At 35.8% G+C, this 22,029-nt stretch overlaps 1 protein-coding gene across 2 annotated transcripts in view; it reads right to left on the reverse strand.

Annotated features, from left to right (window-relative positions):
• Positions 1-22,029, reverse strand: part of PDGFC (platelet derived growth factor C) — a 191,516-nt gene that overhangs the window by 64,292 nt on the left and 105,195 nt on the right. For both annotated transcript variants that reach the window (XM_077753040.1, XM_077753041.1), the window contains exon 2: positions 18,242-18,437. In XM_077753040.1, the coding sequence (XP_077609166.1) occupies positions 18,242-18,437 (196 nt within the window). The remainder of the gene's footprint in view (positions 1-18,241; positions 18,438-22,029) is intronic.

Below are 22,029 nucleotides of genomic sequence, written 5' to 3' on the forward strand. Positions count from 1 at the left end.
ATCACTATATAGACTATATTTGTATGTGTGTGTGTGTGTGTGTGTATACATGTGTGTATGTATACAAACATATATATGGGGGTATGCGTACATACACACACACACATACATAGGCGTGTAGGTGTGTGGTATGGGATATAGATATTTACAGTAAAGATAGAAAAGGTAAAATTCTACTTATATTAGTTTCATTTTTATATTATCCCCAAGTAAGTATGTATTTACTTTAAGGATGTCCATTATCAATACATGCAATTCATCTCCTGGTATACTTTAGAAACATAAAAATATATGTAGACTCCAGAGACAGAATTAGGTAAAGTTCGTATAAACATGTTTTGTAGAAAATTCACTTAGCGATTTTGAAACAGTCAATCTTCAGTGGGAGAACAAGATTCTGTGGAGACTAAAATAAACTAATAAAAATTTAGTGACAGATATTAATTACATTTTCTGAGACTGAAAATCTTGACGAAGAAAAATAATTTAACCTCTTTCATGGGAAATTTAGGATTTCAGAAATCAGAGTAACAAGCCATTCTATTCATACTCCACATTAAAAATATGAAAATGTTTGACTTCTGTGCTTTTCTAGGATCATCACTTTAATTTGCAATGACAAAGGATTTATGCGATATATGGAATTATGTTTTCCACAGAACCTGATTTTAGACTGAGGTAAAAAAAAAAAAAAAACCTGAAAAGAAGGGGAACAAAAAGACTGTCCTTTCTCCAGAAACAAAACAAAACAAGATCTTCATATGAAAGGAAACATTTCAGATTGTTAGGTGATTTGATCACTGTAATAAGTACTGCTAAGGCGATTACTTCATATTTTGCGGCATGAAAAGGGAAATAAGAAATACTAGGCTTAGTGCCCACTTGGCTAAATCCACCTTCCTGGGCAATATCCCTAGGCAAGGTTTTTTGGACTTAGGTTTGTTTTATTTTCCTCTTCTCACTTTTAACATTTTTCCTCGTGCTCTGTATTTATTTCTTCCCTTATCCTGTTAAAATTACTCCTTCAAGGTGCTTTAATATCCAAGATTCCTACCATAGCTTTTAATAGGTTCCTGTGCTACCAGAAAGTTCAGCAGTTTTTAACAGTTTCAAATCTATCACTCACTTCATTTCCTCTTTTGCTCCAGATGTTTTCTTAGAGTTCTCACTCATTCACAGAAGAGGTAGGACAGCTTTTTCTTTTTTCTTTTTTTTTTTTTAGAATTAGCTCATCACCTCTATCCATATATTCAGATATTTTTATCTACCTATTTATTCCACTGAGCTTCAATTTCCCTCCCTGAAAATGCCAAGAATCAATCATGCATTTCAATTCTTAATTTTATTAATTTTATAGACAAACAAAAAATAGTAAAAATAAAGTACAAGAGCCAAATCATTTGGCAGAGTGAGAAATTCCCATTAACATCACTTCAGTAATTTAAGACTCAAATCGAAATGAAGTCTTATTAGTTCAGAAACTTCTTGGAGAAGCTGTGTTCAGGATCACACATATGAGCAAAATTGAGGTCCCGATTTATGTACTTGTAGCAATTTAGGTACTCCGGCTTCAAATTACCAAACTGTTTGTATTTTCATTTAAACGAATTTAAAACGTGAGAAAACACATTTAAATGTCTTTAAAATATTGTACAGTGTAGGACAATTCTAAAAGTAAACTTAGAACATAAGCACTTTGAAGGCAGGGACTGCGTATTTTCTTTTTTTTCTTTTTTAAGTCATCGTGTCCCCAGACTCTACTATGTGACCCTATGAATGTACACTGTCCCTTTCCATTTGGTTGATACGGGAACAGAAGTACCTCAAACTACAAGGGAAAAGAAAAGAGAAAGCAATGTGCCTATTCTCCCTGGCCCCCTCCCCCCACTTTCAGGGAAACACAGACAACTTTCCATTCAACTTGTAGGCCTTTGGGCAACTGAGTAATTGTGGGCTACTTAGGGATTTAGTCATTTGTGAACCTCAACCTGGGCGAGACAGCTATTTCACCAGATGGCAAATGTGATCACATTTTTTAGTACAGCAACTCCAGCAATAATATTCCTGTCATAGGTCAAGAACGTACTTTATATCATCAAGTTATGACTAATGGGTTCCAAGCACATACGGCGGGGCATTTCATTGGATATGCTTAGAAATTGCCTAATGGCAACTTTTAAAATATTGAGCATGGGATCCCTTTGTTTTAAAAGGCCCAAAATTTCAAGAGCTGATTGATTACATCTTTTACTACCAACAGCATCGCCTCCATCACTTCGCTGGCACATTTTCACTAATCCTTCAGATTTCAGTTAAGTATGACCTCTTCAGAGAAGCTTTCTGGGAAGCCTACAGTGTTTTCACAGCATGGTCCACACCACCACACCCATTACTACTTTGAATTATATTTTTTGCTAGCTTGCCCCCTTGCTTGTCAATGCTTTCTGAAAGCCGAGGCCCATCTAATAACCTCTTGATTCCCATATATAAGACAATACTTGGTCCATACATAACAGAGACTAAATGACTCATGAGGGATGGATGGGTGGATGGATGGATGGATGGATGGGGTTTGCAGATACATAATACACTAATATACTTATTTATATACAAATATATTCAGACACACTAGGCTACCAAACAGCCACAATTACACATGTGATGTTGAAATATTCCCATATAACTAATACTTACACTCTTGAACATTTTTCCCCCTTTTTTTTCTCTAATTCTGGCTACTCACAAATAAGAATGACTAGTTTTCTCAAAAATAATTATAAGTGGTTTTTTTAAAAACCAAGACACTAGGCTTTATTCAGGGCAATAAATTAGACATTATTTTTATGAGATTCATTATACTGTTAATCATCCTTCATCATCCACATGCTAGCTGTTACACGGTGAACACTTTGATTTGCTGTATACACCTGCCACACTAGCTTGATACGGGTTATGCAACTGCTATGTTTTAACTGTATGGTGTAAGTATCTTACTGCTCCTTTTTCAAATCTGAGTCCAACAAGGGGCATTTTCAGATCTCACAGGAAGGTCAGCTAATTAATTGAGGATACATATACCAGCCCATCCTCACTCGTGGTTACTGTATTCAATAAGGGACTGGAAAAGTAGTATTAATTACATATTCTCAAGTAAAATCAAACCCTATTTTAACATCAAGCACTCTCTTCAACTGGACAGTTTACCTTTTTCAAGGAAGGAACAAAGCAGGACCAAAGAGGAGTTTTTCCCTCTAACTCTCCCTGCCTGCTTTCTTGAAGAGAAGATTAATGAAATTATGAAGTGGTCTATAACCCATCTCCTTTCCCATACACAGCCCATCCCATACATTGTTAGTTCAAATATTTTTGTCTATTTCAAATACTTTTGTCTAGTTCTTCTTTTCCTATTGAAATCTCATTATTTCAGCCCCCCTTTAACAACCCCTGATTATTCCAATAGCCTCTCTGACCCATACTCTTCCTCCTCCTTCCACATACCATTTCTCCACCCACTGTGAGGCTTATCTACCTTAAAAGTAGGCCTTATTCTATCAGGCCACTTTCATAAAACATACACTGGCACACAAGCCATATATACTGCATACAATAACACCAATGGCTTTTTTCTTCTCTGTCAAATCAGAATCTTGAACATTATATTTTTCATTTAAATGCAACACTTTAATACTGGACTATAGGTTGGCATTTCAAGAGTGTGGCTCGTTTGAGACTGTCATTGAGAAACTGATCTTTGTTCAATGCGATCAATGTTCAGATTAGATTTTGTCATTTCAGCTACAGGCCACTGTCTAGTGGTGAGTTCATGAAGGTTAAATAGCAACTTTTGGTGACTCTTGGTAGTCACCCTGCTGACCTCTACCAGGTTGTTCATTTCTGTTCAGGCTTCTATACTGAGCATATACAGTCTATTCATCACAATTTAGCATTAATCTCACGTTACCTTGTTTCTTTCAAGCATAGATGTCTCTGCCTCTTTTATATGTTCCCTGAAGGCAAGGATTGTGTTACGACTCCTGCTCTGACACTCAGGCCTCCTTACGCTTGCTGGGTATTCAGTAAGTATGTCCTAAATCTCTGGTTATAGGACAGTAAACTCACATCATCTCACCACAGCACAATGAACTGGAGCATAATTAAACTTGAACTTTGTACCAATTGTAAAAGATTGATGACCATAAATTCCTATTATTAGCAAACAGTTCTGGGATGGAATTACGTGTTGTAAACCAATAACCACTTTATTATCCAAATCATCAAATAGGAAATAAACTGTTCATGTGATCATGACTGTATTACTTAACGATTTGCATTCTTCCACAAGGTGTGATTTCTATTTAGTTTTATGATGAACAGGTAAGACAGATAATGATGTTTTTCTTGTCTAGCAAATAATATGACAGCTAATAGAGACTGTGGTAATTCTATTCTTATATAATAGTGTACCTTGGAGCAAAGGCATGATTACTATCTCTACCACTTGCTAGCTTTGCGTATTTGGACAATTTTTATATCTTCTCTCAGCCCGTACAGTCCTTTGTAAAACAGGAATTATACCTACGGTAAACAGGAGTGATAACAGGTTAGAGTTCATGTGGGCAACTAATCTAGTTCAGGGCTTGGCAAACAGTAGGTGCTCAATAAACAGTAGCATTTATTCCATGGCACCTATCTGCTTGGTTTCTCTACCTGCCTCAGAAAATGAGAGCATAAGGAAAGGACCACAGTCTGCAAAAAACCTTCTGGTCATCTTCTTCCTTCCCTTCTTTTCTCTCTTGCTTCCTTCTTCCCTTCCTCTATTCTTTCTTTCTTCCCTCCTTGTTCTTTCTTTCCTTTCTTTGCCCACTACACAGAAAACGAATAGATCTTGGAACCTTCCCTTTTCTCCTTTCAGAAATCGCTCATATTAAAGTTCTTCAGCAGTATAAACAAGTATCTGAATTTTGGTAAGCTCAGGAGTGTCATGATGCCCAACTATTATAATCACTTATTTGAAAGTTCCTAATCTAGACAAATAGTAAGTAAACTGGGATTAGAGAGATTTTTCCCCTCAAAATATCCTAGGATAACATACAGTGCAAGCCTCATTTCCACGGAGATTAACCTCAATGCCTCAGCAAAAACAGTGCCTACCACAATCCCATGAAATAATTTTAGAAGCAATAAATTATGACTGGTTCCATTTACACAAATATTTTGATATCATGAACTGGCTTGCTTATTCAAACTGACGGACTGAGATGGAGAGCTACAGATAGAAAGGTCAAGAAGTAGATGATGTTTTTGAAGTTAGTGTGTGGGGTTTCTGGTGAGAAAGGGGTAGGGGGGGTTAAATCAGCTGCCATATGGGGAAACCATCTGTGTATCTCAGTGGACAGGGAGCAAAGTGTACTTGGGATTTGACAATTTATTCAAACATTTTTCAAGTGCTTGAAACAGCTATGGGGAATAACTTTCTTAGGGAAGAAAAATCTTTGGGCAATGAAGTTTTAAAAGTATTGTGTATAATGGGTGAGTCCTTTACTACGTAACTATTAGTAGCATAGTGGATCAAAAATTTCTTCGTTCCCTTTTATTTAGGAATTCTTCGTGGTCTTGAGTTATCCAGCTATAAGGTTAAAAATGACAAAAGAAACAACCGAGCACCTAAAAGACTTCTAAGAAGTGAACTTTTTTTAAAAGTCATATTAAACTTAATTTAAAGGAAGAAGATTCTTAAAGCTCAAAAATGGGAAGGAATGGGGCGGTAATACACAGGTAAGCTGTGACATTATTCACTTAGAAGAGGGGTGGGATGACAAGAGAATGGACGGAACTAATGTGACACAGTGGCATTTCCAGAAGATTGTTTTCTCTTCTTTTTCTTCCTTTTTGTAGAGTGGGGGAGGGGCAAAGGGAGAGAATCTCAAGAAAGATCCACGAACAATGCAGAGTCCGACGTGGGGCTCAATCCCATGACCCTGGGATCATGACTTGGGCCAAAATCAAGAGTCAAACACTCAACCGAGCCACCCAGGCACCCTGAAAACTGTTTTTGTAAAGAGATTACAATACGGCGTTTATCAGAACTTTAAGAATTCACCATAAAACCAAAACCAAATTTAAAAAATGAATTTTAATTCAAAGGATCATGTATAACAGTCTGAAAAATCTGGAGTGATTTTTTTCATAGAAAAACAGAAAAGTTAAAATATTATCCTAAACTAATAGTTTCAAAAAAAAAAAAAAACCCTTTATAGAATGATTTCTTTTTGGGATAAAGGCAAAATAAATGTTAGTGCCCCCATAGATTTGTGAATATCCTAGGGAGACAAATCTTTCGGTGTTGGAAGTGACTTGGACCTGCATCTGGAACCCAATCTCCCATTCTGGTTGTAATTTAAGAATATAATTATTAAGCAGGCTAATAAGTAAGTTAACCAAGGCCAACAGCCAGTGGCAAATGTCAGAGCTGAATCTGAAACATGTAGGCATTCCAAGCTAGTGTTCTTCCTAGTAGGGAAAACTCTCTCATATACATAAGTTGCCAATTCATCCTGCCAATAAATCTAAGTGATCAGTACACTACAAAGCACCATTGGAATTTCTCATTTCCCAAACTGGTAGTCCTAACACTGTATGTACTAAAAAATGCATTCAGGATATCACTTTGATGCAATCAAGACCAATTTCCTCTCCTGTGGTCTCCTCTAGGATACTAATAATGGAAGAGAGACATATACCTCTACATGTACCAATAACCTGAAATATCTATTGATAGAAATTAAAAAAGGTATATACCTTACTCTGGGCAAGAGCATATTTCTGTATCTACATTTTACCAGATCACCTACTATCCTACTCCTCTGAATGGGCATTCACAAAGGCAAGGTTCACTCCATGGGGGGAAGAACCTTGGTCTCCTCTTTCTTCTTTGCCCACCTTTGAGTGATTATCTGTGACTATACAGAGGTCTTGCCATTTGTTCTTAAGTCAGGGGTAAAGCATCCATTGTGACTCATGATTATGTTACCTCATCTGCAGTAAACACAGAATAGGAGATTATATCTGTTATCAATCCTTCTACTGAAAACAGAGGTATAAGTATGACTGACATTGCCAAGGAAGCCGGGGAGGTGCTCTTAACTTTTATTCTGTACCTTCACGTGTGACTGATAAAAATCTTTTAAGCTTAACTTGGAAGAGTTTTGTTAAAAATGTTAATCTAACTTTTGTTATTTCCATAGCAAAACAATAATCCTTTTGTAAAAGTTTGATGTTCTGGAGTCACTCTGGGGAAAGCTTCAGAGGGAAATCAAATAATAATTAGAAACAATTTCATCAAATTATTAAAAATAAATCCTAAGTCAGCACCTGCCTGTATTATAAAATCCAGAGGAGATAGCCAATTTAAAGATTGGCTTCTTTAGAAGGTAGGCTGTTTTTGTTTTTTTTTTTTTAATTTTTTTTAACACTTATTTTTGAGAGACAGAGACAGAGCATGAGAGAGGGAGGGGCAGAGTAGAGGGAGACACAGAATCTGAAGCAGCCTCTAGGCTCTGAGCTGTCAGCACAGACCTGACGCGGGGCTCGAACCCACAAACTATGAGTGAGATCATGACCTGAGCAGAAGTTGGAAGCTTAACTGACTGAGCCACCCTGGTGCCCCAGAAGGTAGTCTGTCCTACAAAGAAAGCTGGGATCTGGACACATTCTAGCCCCGCAAGAATCAGGGCCAGATGAATAAGAGAAAGTGTGTGATTTGAAAGTTCATAGAGCAAGACAGTGTTAATAATACCGGAGAAACAACTGCATTAAAAACATGGAAAGACTGAGAAAAGAAAGGCTGGTGCAGAATTATAACAATATATTAAAGAGTGCACACGTAGAAGTCCTTTATTCATGACTGGTGCTCTATGGCTCTTGCTTAGTTTTCCTCTTGGGTAAAATTGTATAATTAGGTGAGGCTAGCTGGCCAGTAGTATGGGTACTCCACTGGCCCTAGAAGTTGTCCATGTTGATGACTCTGTGCCAGATGGACAACACCAACAAGGGGTCCCCATTAACCCAGCAGCAGCAAGACTGCAACTGAAAGCAAAGACATGGCACCAAGAACGGCATTTCAAACTTCCCAAATCTTCAGAGTGTAAAACTGTATGGCTCTTTCTAAATCAATGCGAGAAAGTAATATCTGGGCAACAATCCAGCAGAGAAGGTGAAAAAGGAAGACAAAGAACAGGGGGAGGTTTGGGGGACCGGAAGGGGAAGGGATAGGATGCCGGGAAAGAAAGGTAAAGGGCTAGTGACAGACCCTGGGTGAGCCCGACACGAGCTTGGGAGTTGCAGGATACATTCTTTCTCTACTTGAAATGTTGATTTTGAACATTTCAAAACATAAAACCAAAACATCTCATTAGCCAAGGGCAGAGTCCCTTGATCTCAGACTCGGTCACATCCCCACCCTTCATTTTAAGCCCTCTTGGGAATTTTTTTTTTTTTAAGTTACAAAAGTAATTGCTACAGAGGTCAAAGGATAACAAAACTATAAATTATGGCATTGAGCTAAGTACACTCAAAAGAGTTGCTGGAAAGGGCACTGGCAAAATCTTCACTCCAAAGACAGTTTTACTCTGGGGTCAGAGATGCAGGTAGGAAAAACAGTTAAGTGGAAGTGTGAAAGCTGCACTTCAACTCTTTGTGGCTTTTCACACCAATAATGGAGACTGTTGTTTTTGTACCACCAGCTCCTCTTCCTCTTTCTGGTGGAAAAAAAAGGAAACCGTTTTGCTTCCAGGGACCGTTTCTCCACCAATCACAGCCCATCACTTGGCCCTGGGATGGGCAGTTAATCCAAATCTTGCCAAGAACAGGCGCACATGCTCCTGGATCCCTCTATACTAATTGGCCCAGGAATTGGTTTAAACCAGGCCAATCAAAACTCTTCTGAGAGGTTTTACAAGAAAAGTTCTTATACCCTCCGAGACTGCAAGTGCTAAAACCCTGACACTTCGGTGGCTTTCTCTGCATTTTATGAAGACAGATTGACGAAGAAGTCAACCACAGGGAGCAAATCTTTAGAGGCAGAGGAAAAACAGACAGAAAGCTGATGGCATCATTCAGAACCTGGATAAGGCCTATCCCTGAAATGTTCAGTAACATGACCCAAATATTTCCTTTCTAAACTCGTTACTTATTTGTGGTTACTTGAAACTAAAAGGATCTTAAAGTTATACTTTCATGTATTAATCCCACTTTCTTTCAACTAATACTACTACCTATTAGGGAAACTTAGTTTTTTTATGGCACACCTGTCGCAGAATTAGTACTATTATTCCTCGACACTATGCAATATTGGTCTGTATCATGTAAACTTGGCCTGACCCTTGGAGAAAAGAGGAAACACATCTATCTCTTCTCCATAATAAAATGACCATTCTAAGTTATTTCATACGAGTATTTCCAATGCCAGCAATGTTGAAATTGGTCATTTTGTTCTTCCAAAAACTTGTGCCCTGGAGCAAAAAAGAACAGATCTTTGAAATAAAAAGCATTGGGATAGCTGTAGCTTTTCTTTGCATATACGTGCATGGACGCCCACCCACCCACACAGAGCTTTACCAATGAAGGCAGGAAGAGGAATGGTAAGAGAGGGATATAATGTTTTCTGTGACTGGATCAATGAGAAAATAATTAGGCAAAATGGAGGTTGGAGAGAATATGTACCTATAAAGTTCTGTTCTTTGAGAAACAACAAAATTCCTCCTACTGATTTCAATCATTAGCTAGAACCTACTTCAAATTCTCCAATCTGTTTTGCAGCTTCTGTCAGTTTTCTCTTTAGAAAATATTGACCAGTACATGACCTAGTTCTGCAGCAAAACCCATAGCTTCTGACAGCATAAGGAAGGAAGAGAGGAAGTCCAAATCTATCAGCTTGCTGCCAAAAATCCCTCCTGAGTTCAATCCTACCCCAGTACAGCCTTCCCCTGCCACACCTCCACCACCTCTCAAGCTCCAGAGAAACTCAGCGCCTGCAAATTATTATTCCAGGCTTTCACCACCTGCAGTCTTACTTTATATGGAGTGCTCATTCCTCTTTAACCCACCTGTTATTTTATTCTAACTGACTTTTACTGGGTACTTTTTGGTGTTTGTCAGACCACTGAGGTCTTATCTGTGCCTCCAGGCCTGAATCACACTGTATTTCCATACCTCCCTGGATTATAAGCAATCTTGCTGTGCTTCAATGCTTACATCACTTTTTAGTTAGGACAAGAGCAGACACTACTGTCTGCCTACACAGCTCACTTCCATGCACACTCCCCTTGCTCCTTAAAAAATAAGTGATTTAGTCGGTAACCAACCTGCATGTGCTTTGGCATAGACGGGCCCCTAAAGTAAGTCATGGGGATGAATAACGAATGCTCTAAGTCAATCTGTTTCCCCTTTCCCTTGCCAGTGGTTGAAGCAGGCATGTCACAGAAAGTGGCCAAACCATCATCTGACCAGGCAAACCTTAACGACTCTTCCAGAAAGGTTCCCATGGTGTGCCTTACTTACCCGGTGATTTTTGGCGTTTTTTCTTGCCATCATGAACAGGACTGAAGCTCTGAGTTCTAACCACCCAGCTACTTATCATCAGGACCAGTTCTGCAGATTCAGGCTGGGGACTGTATGGGTCAGGAGCGTCACGTGACGCCGCCAGAACTCTCAGTGCTCAATAAGATCACTTATGGCGACAGTAACTAGCAGTGGTTTGTAAAATAGAAGAAGTGGTGACTTTTTCTTTTCACAGTCTTCTTAAGGAGTTCATGCTTAAGAACTCCCTTAAGCATCACATGCTTATGGGTCTCTAAAGTCATTATCAGCTAAATAAAGAACACTGCCTTCCTTTGATTTCATCTATATGGTCATGAAACTAAGGAATATTTTCACGTAGTTTTTGTAAAACAGTTGTTGCCTGAAAATTTTATCACTCACAGCTTGCGCTGTGATTGTAAAATTGATAGTAGGAATCTATACTGTCCTTGAAAGCTCTATCTACTCGAATGAAACACCAAAAATGAGTATCTGAATTTTTGAAGTCTGCATGGCAGGGTTAACTCCTGCATTCCAATTTCTCCATGATAAATTAATAACATTTATTTATAGACTGTTGTTAGTAAAATACACAGTTAGGGTATGAACTAGAATATGGTCAACACAGCAATCTAAACATAACCAGTTCCAGTAATGACTTATACTCTGTGTTTACCATTCTGGAACTGGTGGCATTTTATTACAATTGCCTATTTACTTGTCTGCCTCTTTACCCAGACTGCGAGCTCCTTGGAGGCATGAGCCATCTCCTACTCACCACTGTCTCCCTATTACCTCCCACAGAGCTCAAGAAGTGCTTGTTGAATTAAGAGTACATAAATGGGCTAATAATGTGCCACAGTAGAGCTATTATAAATATCAGGAAGAGAGGGAAAAAAAGATTTTTTTTTTTTTCACTAAAAACTAGGGGCGCCTAGGTAGCTCAGTTGGTTAAGTGTGTCTGAATCTTAATTTCAGCTCAGGTTGTGATCTAACAGCGTATAAGATTCTCTCCCTCTCTCTCTGCCCTGTCCCCGCTCGCACACATGTGTGCTCTCTTTCACTCTCTCCCGAAATGAATAAACTTTTAAAAAGGAAAAGAATAAAATGTCTTACTTACTAAGTTAAAAAAAATACAAAACTGAAATCCTCAGTAACTGTGCCACATACCTTCAGGAGTTGGGGGGCAAATATGAGACCCCCAACCAGCATGGACAGTAAGAATGAAATCACCTACCTCACCCAGTTAACTGTGTACAGTAACAAGACATTACCATTTTATTGTCTTCATTATTGCCCAGGCTACATGGAACTTTCCTCAAGAGACATTAACTCCTTCAACTAAAAGCAGCAACAGTTCACTATCTAGCACTCCTGAACCCCTCACCCGAAAATCCTTGCCTTGCTTCAATAGATTCTAAACTATCATATCATAGGCCTTTCCCAATTCTAATCAAATCTCCACACTGAGAGATCCATTTTAAACCAAACTTCCCATTCTCAACAAACTCTGGTTTGGCTTTTCCTCCCCAGACACTACTACAGCTGTGGAGGTCTTCTCTGTCATCATGGGAAGCGATAAACACAGCTCTGTCTTATCGACCAAGTATGGTGGTATGCTGGGGAGTGAGCATTCCACAGCAGTTACCATGTTCTCAGGTAATTTTATATTTTGAGGATGGGGGTATAAACATCGATTAGCTTTAGATACTAAGTTAAATAGGCATTTCTAAGATAGCCATTTAAAAGTGACAATTCACATATACTTTCTAAATGCACAGAAAAGAAAACTGGAACAAGAAGACCAAAGAAATGCAAGAAAGGAAACCAAAGAAACAGAAAAATGATTACAAATCCCAAATTAGATGCATAATAAGAATCAATGTACTCCATTAAATTCCTAAGTGAAATATAAAATTTTTTACTGAATTCTCTTTTAATGCTACTTGCATTCCTTTCATAAGAGAAAACAAAAACACACATACATGTACACACTAACATGCACACACATGCACAAAGAAAGACATAGGAAAGTTTAAAGTGGAAGAATGGAAAGAATGTCAGGCAAATAATGATCACAATTACCTGAGGTAGCTTTGTTAATATTAGGCATAGCATACTTTGACACAAAACCAAAACGTTAATGAAGACTAAACAAGATCAGATCTCTGAACTGGTGTGTACCAACTAACATAATTTAAAAACATAGTAAGCAAAAACTGACAGTTGGTCTACAAGGTGAAACTAACAAGCATATTTAACCTCTATTAGGGAAATTTAGTACATCTTTCTTGGTAATTGATACATCAAAAAAATTCAAGAAAGATACTGACGCTGTGATCAGAACAACTGCACAAACTAATATAATGGACATCTATAGACTCGCATCCCACAAATGAAGAATATACCATCTTTTTCAAGTACATTTGGAAAACTTAAAAATCTGAAGCAAACAAAGCCAAGTCTTAAATTTTAAACAGTCACAAACAAACAAGCCATATGTTTTACTCCAAATTAAGCGAATTCAGAAATCTATTAAAAAATCTTCATTGAAAAAACTTCATAGTTTTATATAAAATATGAACAATTACTTCTATATGATAATAGCTTAAAAGAAGCAAACAATGGATATTATAAAAATCTTCAAATGGACAAAAATAAAAATACCATGTTATCAAAATTGTAAAAGATACAACTAAAACGGGATTGAGAAATCAAACTCACATCACTAATAATGCAATAAACTGGAATTATGAGCAATTGGAAATGCCCATCACCTAGAGAACACTCTTGCCAAAATATTTAAGCAGGACCTAACTATCAAGACATATTCAGATGAATTGACACTAAGGGATTCTGCAGAAAAAAATGGCCTGGACTGTTTAAAAAATCGGTGTCATAAAAGCTGAGAAAAGGGAAGTAAAGAGTTATAATAACCAAATGCAATATCTAGTCAATGATTTGTTAAGGAATCAAAACATAATAACAAAAAAGAAAATAAAGAAGTGTTAACATTTTGGGATCAGGAGAAACACTGGAAAATCAACTATATGTTAGGCAATAATTTCACATTAATATTAAATTTCTTGCATGTGAAAACGGTATTGATATGATATAGGAAATACCCTTGTTTTTAGATGATTTATAGTGAAGTACAAAGCATCATTTTGTCTGTAACTTATTTTTAAATGAATAAATTAAAGAAATAAAAAAAATTTCCCAAAAGGGAAAAATGCTTCTTAGCAAAGTAAAAAAGGAAGTACTTGAAATAATAAAGAAAAAAAGACCATCTCCATTAATCATCATACTCTGTAGAAGTGATGAGTCACTAAATTCTACTCCTGATACCATATTACACCATATGTAAACTGACCTGGATTTAAATGAAATATTTTTTTAAAAATCTTCATACTCAATATTGGTATATTAACAACAAATCCTTTACTCCCACTAGCCAAAGATTGAACAATTTCCATTGCAAAGTAAATAATGATACCACTGAATTATAACCCAAGTAATAAAATAAACATCCATGAGCCTATACTGATATAAATGACGGAGGAAGGAAGGAAGGAAAGAAAGGAAAGAGGGAGGGAGGGAGGAGGGAAGGAGGGATGGGAAAGGGAAAGACACAAATTTTCTGTACTGAAAAATTCCAAATAACTCCCTTCCAGGAGATAGAGCTTAATCACTCTCTCCTTGAATGTGGACTGGACTTAGTTCCATGCCTCCAGTCAATAGCTAATGAAAGCGAAACATATTTCCTTATCAGAGGAGCAACTCACCCTCAGTGATCAAGATTAACATCATCAGTGATAGGTAAGGTGGACAGTATGTACTTTCTGGCATGATATGAGGAGGACATATCTTCTATTCGGAATTTTTTCCCCAAATTCATAACCTCAGTGCAATCATGAGAAAAGATCTGAAAAACCTAAACCAAGGGACGTTCTACAAAATACCTGATCAATTCTCTTCAAAACGTCAAGGTTGTGAAATAAAAGGAAAGAGACAGAGACTGGAGGAGAATAAGAACTAAAATGCAATATGCTTATCCTAGAAAGAATCCTAAAAAAGGAAAAGGGCATAAAGAGGGAAAACCACGGATATCTGAAGAAGGTCTATAGTTTAGTTAATAAAATTGCAAGAATGTCAGGTTTTCAGTTATGCAAATATAACATGGTTATGTAAGATATTAACAGTGGAGGAACCTAGGTTGAGAGTATATGGAAATTCTCTGTGCTATCTTTGCAACATTCTATAAATCTAAAGCTATTCCAAATGTTAAAGTTTTTTTTTTTTTAAAGCAAACTCTACAATCAGAAAGATGACAGGATACCGACTAAGACAATAGCTTAATAAGAGATGGAAAAGAAAGAGTAAAGGAACTGAAGGGAAGAAAGAAATTTTTTTTTTCACAAAAAATGTGATTTTTTTGCATAGATCCCAAACAATTCCCAGAATAATTATGAAAATAAGTAAAAGAGCTTAAGCAAGTTTGCCATATATAAGATCAATACTAAACAATCAATTGCATTTCTATTTACCAGCAATATACAAATAGAAATGTATTTTTCAAGAAGGGGATTTGAGCAAGTCTATAAAGAATATAGAAATAAATCCAAATAATTATGCATGACATCTCTAAAAAGAACATTTGAAAGATGTAGAGACAATAAAGAAGATTCCAATAGGTGGAGAAACATAAAAGTTCTCCAAGATAGAAAGCTATTCCTATAAAGAAAATGATCTATACATCCAATGCTATCACAATAAAAATCACAACAGGAGTTTTCAAGGAACTTGACAACCTATTTCTAAAAATACATCAATGAAAAATAGCAAGGATGCTCCAAAAGGAGAAAAGGAGGTGAGACTTCCCTATCACACAGCTTCTATGTGCTATATAATTAAGACAGCATCATTCTGGTACACAGATGGACACAACGGAGCAAAGGAACAGAACAGAGCCCCTGGTAACAGACCAAATCATATGCAGAAATCTGATTGCACATCTGCTAGTTCTGCGTATCACTAGGGGAGAGAGTGATATTCAGTACATGATGGGTACTGGATACCCTAGTGAAAAACCTCACACCACAGACAAAAATAGTTACAGATGAGTCAAAGACTAAAATACGAAAAGCAAAATTTAGGGGTGCCTGAGTGGCCCAGTCAGTTGAGCATCCAACTTCAGCTCAGGTCATGAGCCCTGCATCAGGCTCTGTGCTGACAGCTCAGAGTCTGGAACCTGCTTTGGATTCTGTGTCTCCCCTCTTTCTTTCCCTCCCCAGCTTCTGCTCTGTCTCTCTCTCTCACTCTCTCTCCCTCAAAACTAAAATAAGCATAAAAATTTTTTAAAGAAAAGCAAAATTTAAATAGCCAAACAGTCTAATAAAAACCAGACAAAAGATATGAGCAGGCAATTGACAGAAGAGTGAATATGAATAGGCAATAATAACATAAAAATTTATAAATTTTTATAAAGGAAACAAGAATAAAAACTAATATTGATGTACAAGTTCACACTTTCCATACTACCAAAAATTAAAAGAATGACAAACAAAAGGTTGTTGAGTATGTGGTATAACAGAAATATTTGCTTATTGTTGATAGAAGTGTAAACTGATCACTTTTTAAATCAATTTAACTCCACCTAATAAAGTTGAAAATATAAATGCATTAAAAAGGCAATATGATTCTTAGATAAGACTCAAAAATTTTTTCTTGCACTTTCAGACAGAGAACAAGTCAAACATTCATCAAGTAGAACAGACCAAAAAGTTGACTATATAATGGAATACTATGCATTAAGGAAAACAAATGATCTAAGCCATCTGAATCAACATGAACTGACGTTAAAATATCACATTTTCCATCTCAATACAATATTATCCCATTGATCTATATTTCAAAATCAGGAAAAAAGAGCCAATTTACCTTTTATAGGAAAGTACTTAGAGAAATGTACAATGGCAAAATTATAGAGAAAATCAGGAGACGGGGTAAAAAAAAAAACTTAGAACAATGATTATATCTGCAGGGGCAAGGAGAAGGTATAATTAGGGAAGGACAAGGGCAAGGAGGTTCAGAAGTGTCACTTTTCTAAAACTGAGTGAAATAATGAGTAAGCTCAGTCCCAAGTTAGGTGAGGCACTCTGGATGATCGTTTAATTTCAATCGTTTAACTACTAATACACATCACCCACACATACACATAATGCCTCTCCTGCAACGCGACCTACTAGATGTGCAGGTGCTCAGTTGCCCCGTTGGCAATGAGCTGTAGGAGCAGGAAGTAGGGAATGCGGCACAAGAAGGGCTAACCTTCTAGCTACTGCTGTTGATGTCTCTGACCCAGAAGACTCCTGTCTGTGTTCAGCATGCACGAAACTATTGTAGATTAACATGGTAAGATTTTGCAAGGAGGGCAAAACCGTAAAGTCATCATAATTTTTAACCAGACTGTGGAATCTTGCATATGAAAAGAAGATGGGAGGCGTAGTCTAGCATGGTGAAAAACTATCTACATGTGTGTTAGGAAAAATGGATTTTAGCATTTGTTTAGGTATAAAATATGAATGAGATCCAGGGCCGCTACTTTATTTCTCTGGCCTGTTTCCTTACCCATAAAATGAAGGGTTGAATAACACAGTCTCTAAAGACAGCTAGGATAGCTTCCAGTTCTCAAAGTCAAAGATTACAGATGTAAGGGGGGAAAAAGTAACATGAAATGCATAGACACAGAAGAAATGTGAAAAAAAGTCATTATCCAAATGTTAAAGATACAAACTGTGATGACAGCAAGTACAAAGTTTATTTCATCTGTATTGAAATATTTATCTTTAATATACCATAAAGTGAAAATTCTCTTTTAACTTGTATATCAAAGAGAAAACAACCCCACAAAGAAGCTCAAGTAAAATATTTTCATGATATACAAATGCCATTGAAGTGAAAAGTCTTCATAAGACCACCCAACCTTGACAAGTGTATTCACATAGGATTTAAAGAGTAATATTTGTATGACATACAGTAGGTGGTCTTTTGCGTGGGTGAAATACTCCAGCTGACTTTGGTTCATGAAAGCTTCTAGGAGAATTATGATGAATTTCTACCTGGCAATCCACCATGTTAGCCTAAACTTCTAATTCTGCTTTCAGAATTGCATTTCTTCTTTGTGATGAAATATCCAAATTTCTTTAATANCATGTGTATAAGCATCCATATGTTATCTAGGTAGTATATATCCATGGATACTGTTTTTTCTTTAAATACTTACTGTTTATTTTATTGACTTGACTATCGGGAAGAGCCAATGTAAAATTTTTAGCACTGATCATAACAGGTTTTCTGGCACAACTGCATTTCTTTCTTTGGCCTTTCTTTCTCTCTTCCTTATTTCAAATAGTTTTATTCTATATGTACTTTGTGTCATAAGTTAGTTCCAAGTATTTTCAGTAAATGAACCAATGATTGCGTATGTACAGTATGTGTCTCCTGATTTTAAATGCAACATAGCTTAAATAAGGTTGTAAATTTTTTGGATCATCAGAAAAACAACAGAACAAAAGATGCCTTTTAAAATCACATCATTAAAATGAAGCAACTTGAAAGACTATGACAGTCTTTACAGTCTGTTTGAATTTCAAGTATGGTAACTTACTTGCATATGTCATCTTCTGGGTCTTCAAGCCCAAATCTCTCATCAAATGTAAGCTGTATCCATACATTTTCCTCTACTGCTACTAATCTCCATACCAAGACCATATTTCGTGGATAAGTATGAGGAAACCTCGGGCTATGAATACTTCCATTAGTAGACACAGTAATAATTCTCTCATGCTGGGGGTCTTGTACTCCTAAAGCAAAAATACAGGCATAGACAGACATTTAGAACAGACAGTTCAAAACTTGCAGGTTTCAAAGTAAATGTTTTCTTTACTATCCATATTTTAACCCAAACAAGTGTTGGCTATGTCTCATACAACATAAACCAAGTACCACTCTTTTCAGAACTCACCCAGAAAAAAGTGTTATTACTATTTTTAAAAATTTTTAATGTTTATTTATTTTTGAGAGAGAGAAAGAGAGAGAGATAGACAGAGACAGAGTGCAAGGAGAGGAGGAGCAGGGGGACACAGAATCCAAAGCAAGCTCCAGGCCCCAAGCTGTCAGCACAGAGCCCAATGAGGGGCTCAAACTCATTTACCACGAGATCATGACCTGAGCTGAAGTTGGACGCTTAACTGACTGAGCCAACCAGATGCCCCCCCAAAATAATTATTTTAACAATGTTGAATAAAATTCTGAGTATATTTATGCTTGAAAGAACATAACACATTGGTCTTAATTACTGAAATGTCAAACTACCAACTCATGAATTCCTAAAATCATAACAAAGCCGACTTGAGATCCTAATCTCTAAGTACTTATCAAATATGAGTCATATTAAAAAGAAACTTGCATATGACTCTATTTTTAAAAATGCAAATAGTGAATCTGCCCCCATTCTTCAGCAGCAATTACAGTAATTGTAGCAACTTTTCATTGAGTGTTTGTTATTCAAATTACATTATTTCACATTAATAGAATGCAATTTAAGAATGCTTTTCTTAGAAACTTCTTGAATTTAAAAGATAGAATATCAAGGGTCATGTATTAGCTAGAAGATTTGGAGGTTAAAGAATAACCTGTTTTATCGCTAAGCAACCCAAAATAATTTTTAAAAAGTTGTAGTTATGATTGTTCAAGCAGCTTTTTCATTCCCTTAAATTTGGGATTTCAACAATCAATCTGGTAAATATTATTACATATGGTTTAACTTACAATTGGGAAGATAGGGTTAAGACAAATATAAGTTCTTTTGAATATATACAGGTGTGCATTATGAAGAATACCATAGTATTAGTAAATCTGTGTTTTGCCACAGAATTTTAAATTAAATCATTTAACATCACCATTCTCCTCAGTAATAAGCAACCTATTCAGAAACACGCTCCTCTTATTGGATGCTATTATTTACTACTGCTATTGGCTATATTAACTTATATGAAATAATCAATACTCCTTTTATGCACTTAATTTAGCACCAGTCTATCTCCTCAGAACATAGAAGGATCTCTCTAGTTAGATACCTCCCAATTCTCTAAACTCTCTTCCAATAACATACATATTTTAAAGGTAGTTATAGCAGTAGTTTATATTAAGAGCCCTCATTTTGGCAACTAATACTTTTTGGTGAATTAATTATTCCAATTAGATTGACTACAGTTTATTATTTACCCCATTTTGTCTAAAGAAAATGGCTCATATAAACCAAGGCACTCATTACAAATATAGCAGTGTATACTTTTTCATATACAATCTAGAAAGCTGAATAGCTACTAAAAGATCTGAATTCTCTTTTTATAACTTCAGTCAGAAAAGCTCATTTCCAAAATGTATATACTTAAATTGTATTTATGTCTTTTTTCTCCTTTATAATTCATATTTCTATTAAACTCTAATTAAACATAATTTAAAGACTGAACATCTAGGCCTTCTCTGTGGTAAAAGAAGAGTAAATTTCTTTGTAAGTTACTGCTCCCAAAAACTCATCTCTAAATGCAGTGAGGTTTGCCACCAAACACATATGATTTACACAGGACTGTCAAACTTTTATGTACATCTCAAATAATGAGGGCCGTAATCAGGGGGGAAAAAGCAACACACATTAAGTTCTACCAAATTAGGAGTCTACATTTAAAGTTTTGTTTTAAAAAAAAATCATCTTTCTAAACATATATCTTTACTAGTATTTTAAGGAAAAAACAAGTATATATTCTATGACTATTTTATTGAACATTTACTTTTCCTATGTCCAATGGACAGTATACTCAAAGAAAAGCATCAAGGAAATAAAACCAATGTTTGTAGTCAAATCACTAAAGAATTTATAATATGCTCCTAGCAATGTATTATGAAGAGGAGCAATGTATTATGAATGTATTATGAAGAGGAGTCAAAACTGGTAATACATGGTAAGTCAATCTTACATAGTCAACTTACCATGAAAAATTAAAATATATATGAACGCTAAATTTAAAAAATATAATTATATACCCTTTCACATTATCTTGCCCAGCTTCTCTGAAGGAAGAATTATTGAATGAACTTAAAGAATTATTGAATGAATTTAAAATGAATTAAAAATAGAAAAAAAAGGGAAAGAGGGAGATAATAGTGTAAATACTAATAAAAAACACTAAGTGGAAAAGATATCTGCATCTCCTCATGTTCACAGCAGCATTGTTTACAATAGCCAAGGCATGGATACAACTTAAGTATCCCCTGATGGGTAAATGAACAAAGGAAATGTGCTTTATATATACAATAGAGTATTAGCCATAAAAAGGAAAAGACATTGTAATCTGCAACAACATGAATAGATCTTGAGGGCACTATAATAAAATAAGTCAGACAGTGAAAGACAAATACTTTATGATCTCACATGTGGAATGCTAGGGAGAGAAAAAAAAAAAAGGAGCACATAGAGAGAACACAGACTGGTGATCACCAGAGGTAGAGAATGGAGGGTGGGTAAAATGGGTGAATAGGGGTCAGAAGGCACAAACTTCCACTTACAAAATAAATCATGGGTACGTAATATAAGACATTATGACTGCACATAATACTACTATGCTGCATATTTATAATTTGCTAAGAGTATAAATCTAATAAGTTCTTATCATATACACACAAACAAATTTTAACTATGTATGATAACAGATGTTAACTAGACTTATTGTGGCTATCATTTTGCAATGTATATAGGTATCATATCATTATACCTGGAACTAATATAATGTTATATATCAATTATACCTCAATAAAAAGAATAATGTAAATACTGTAAAATCCTTAACTACATAGGTACATATAATTCAATTATACATAATCATGTATCTATATTATTCAATTATTTTAGCATTAAGTGAAAGCAATTTCATAATATTTGCCATGCATTTCATAGTATTAGCCCCCTGAAAGATACATTTACAATGACAGAAAGAGGGTAAGAATAAGAGAAATGTAACAAGCAATAAATACTTAAAATTTATTAATAAAGAACACTGAAAAAAGAGAATTCTAGATAATATGTAAATAATATGAAACTCATAATGTATACCATTCTGCCCAATGTAAATAACAAATGACTCCAATATTGGTTAGTTTTAGAGTTCTGAAGAATTCTGTTCCTATTTTAGCTAGGCAACTGTAGCGACATGTCCCCTGTAAACTGTTACACTTCCCAGACATCCTGTGAAATTTTTTATGTGTTTCTTCCAAATGTATGTTATTCTGAAATTATGTTCTTTTAAAATGTTTCTCTAGTAGTTGCATCTATTTCCAAATCCTTACTTGATAAATAAACATATTTATTGGTCTTATTTGCGCTTTGCTCTGTTCAGT

The sequence above is a fragment of the Crocuta crocuta genome, unplaced genomic scaffold (genome assembly GCF_008692635.1).
Source record: "Crocuta crocuta isolate KB4526 unplaced genomic scaffold, BGI_CrCroc_1.0 scaffold591, whole genome shotgun sequence".
Lineage (NCBI taxonomy): Eukaryota > Metazoa > Chordata > Mammalia > Carnivora > Hyaenidae > Crocuta > Crocuta crocuta.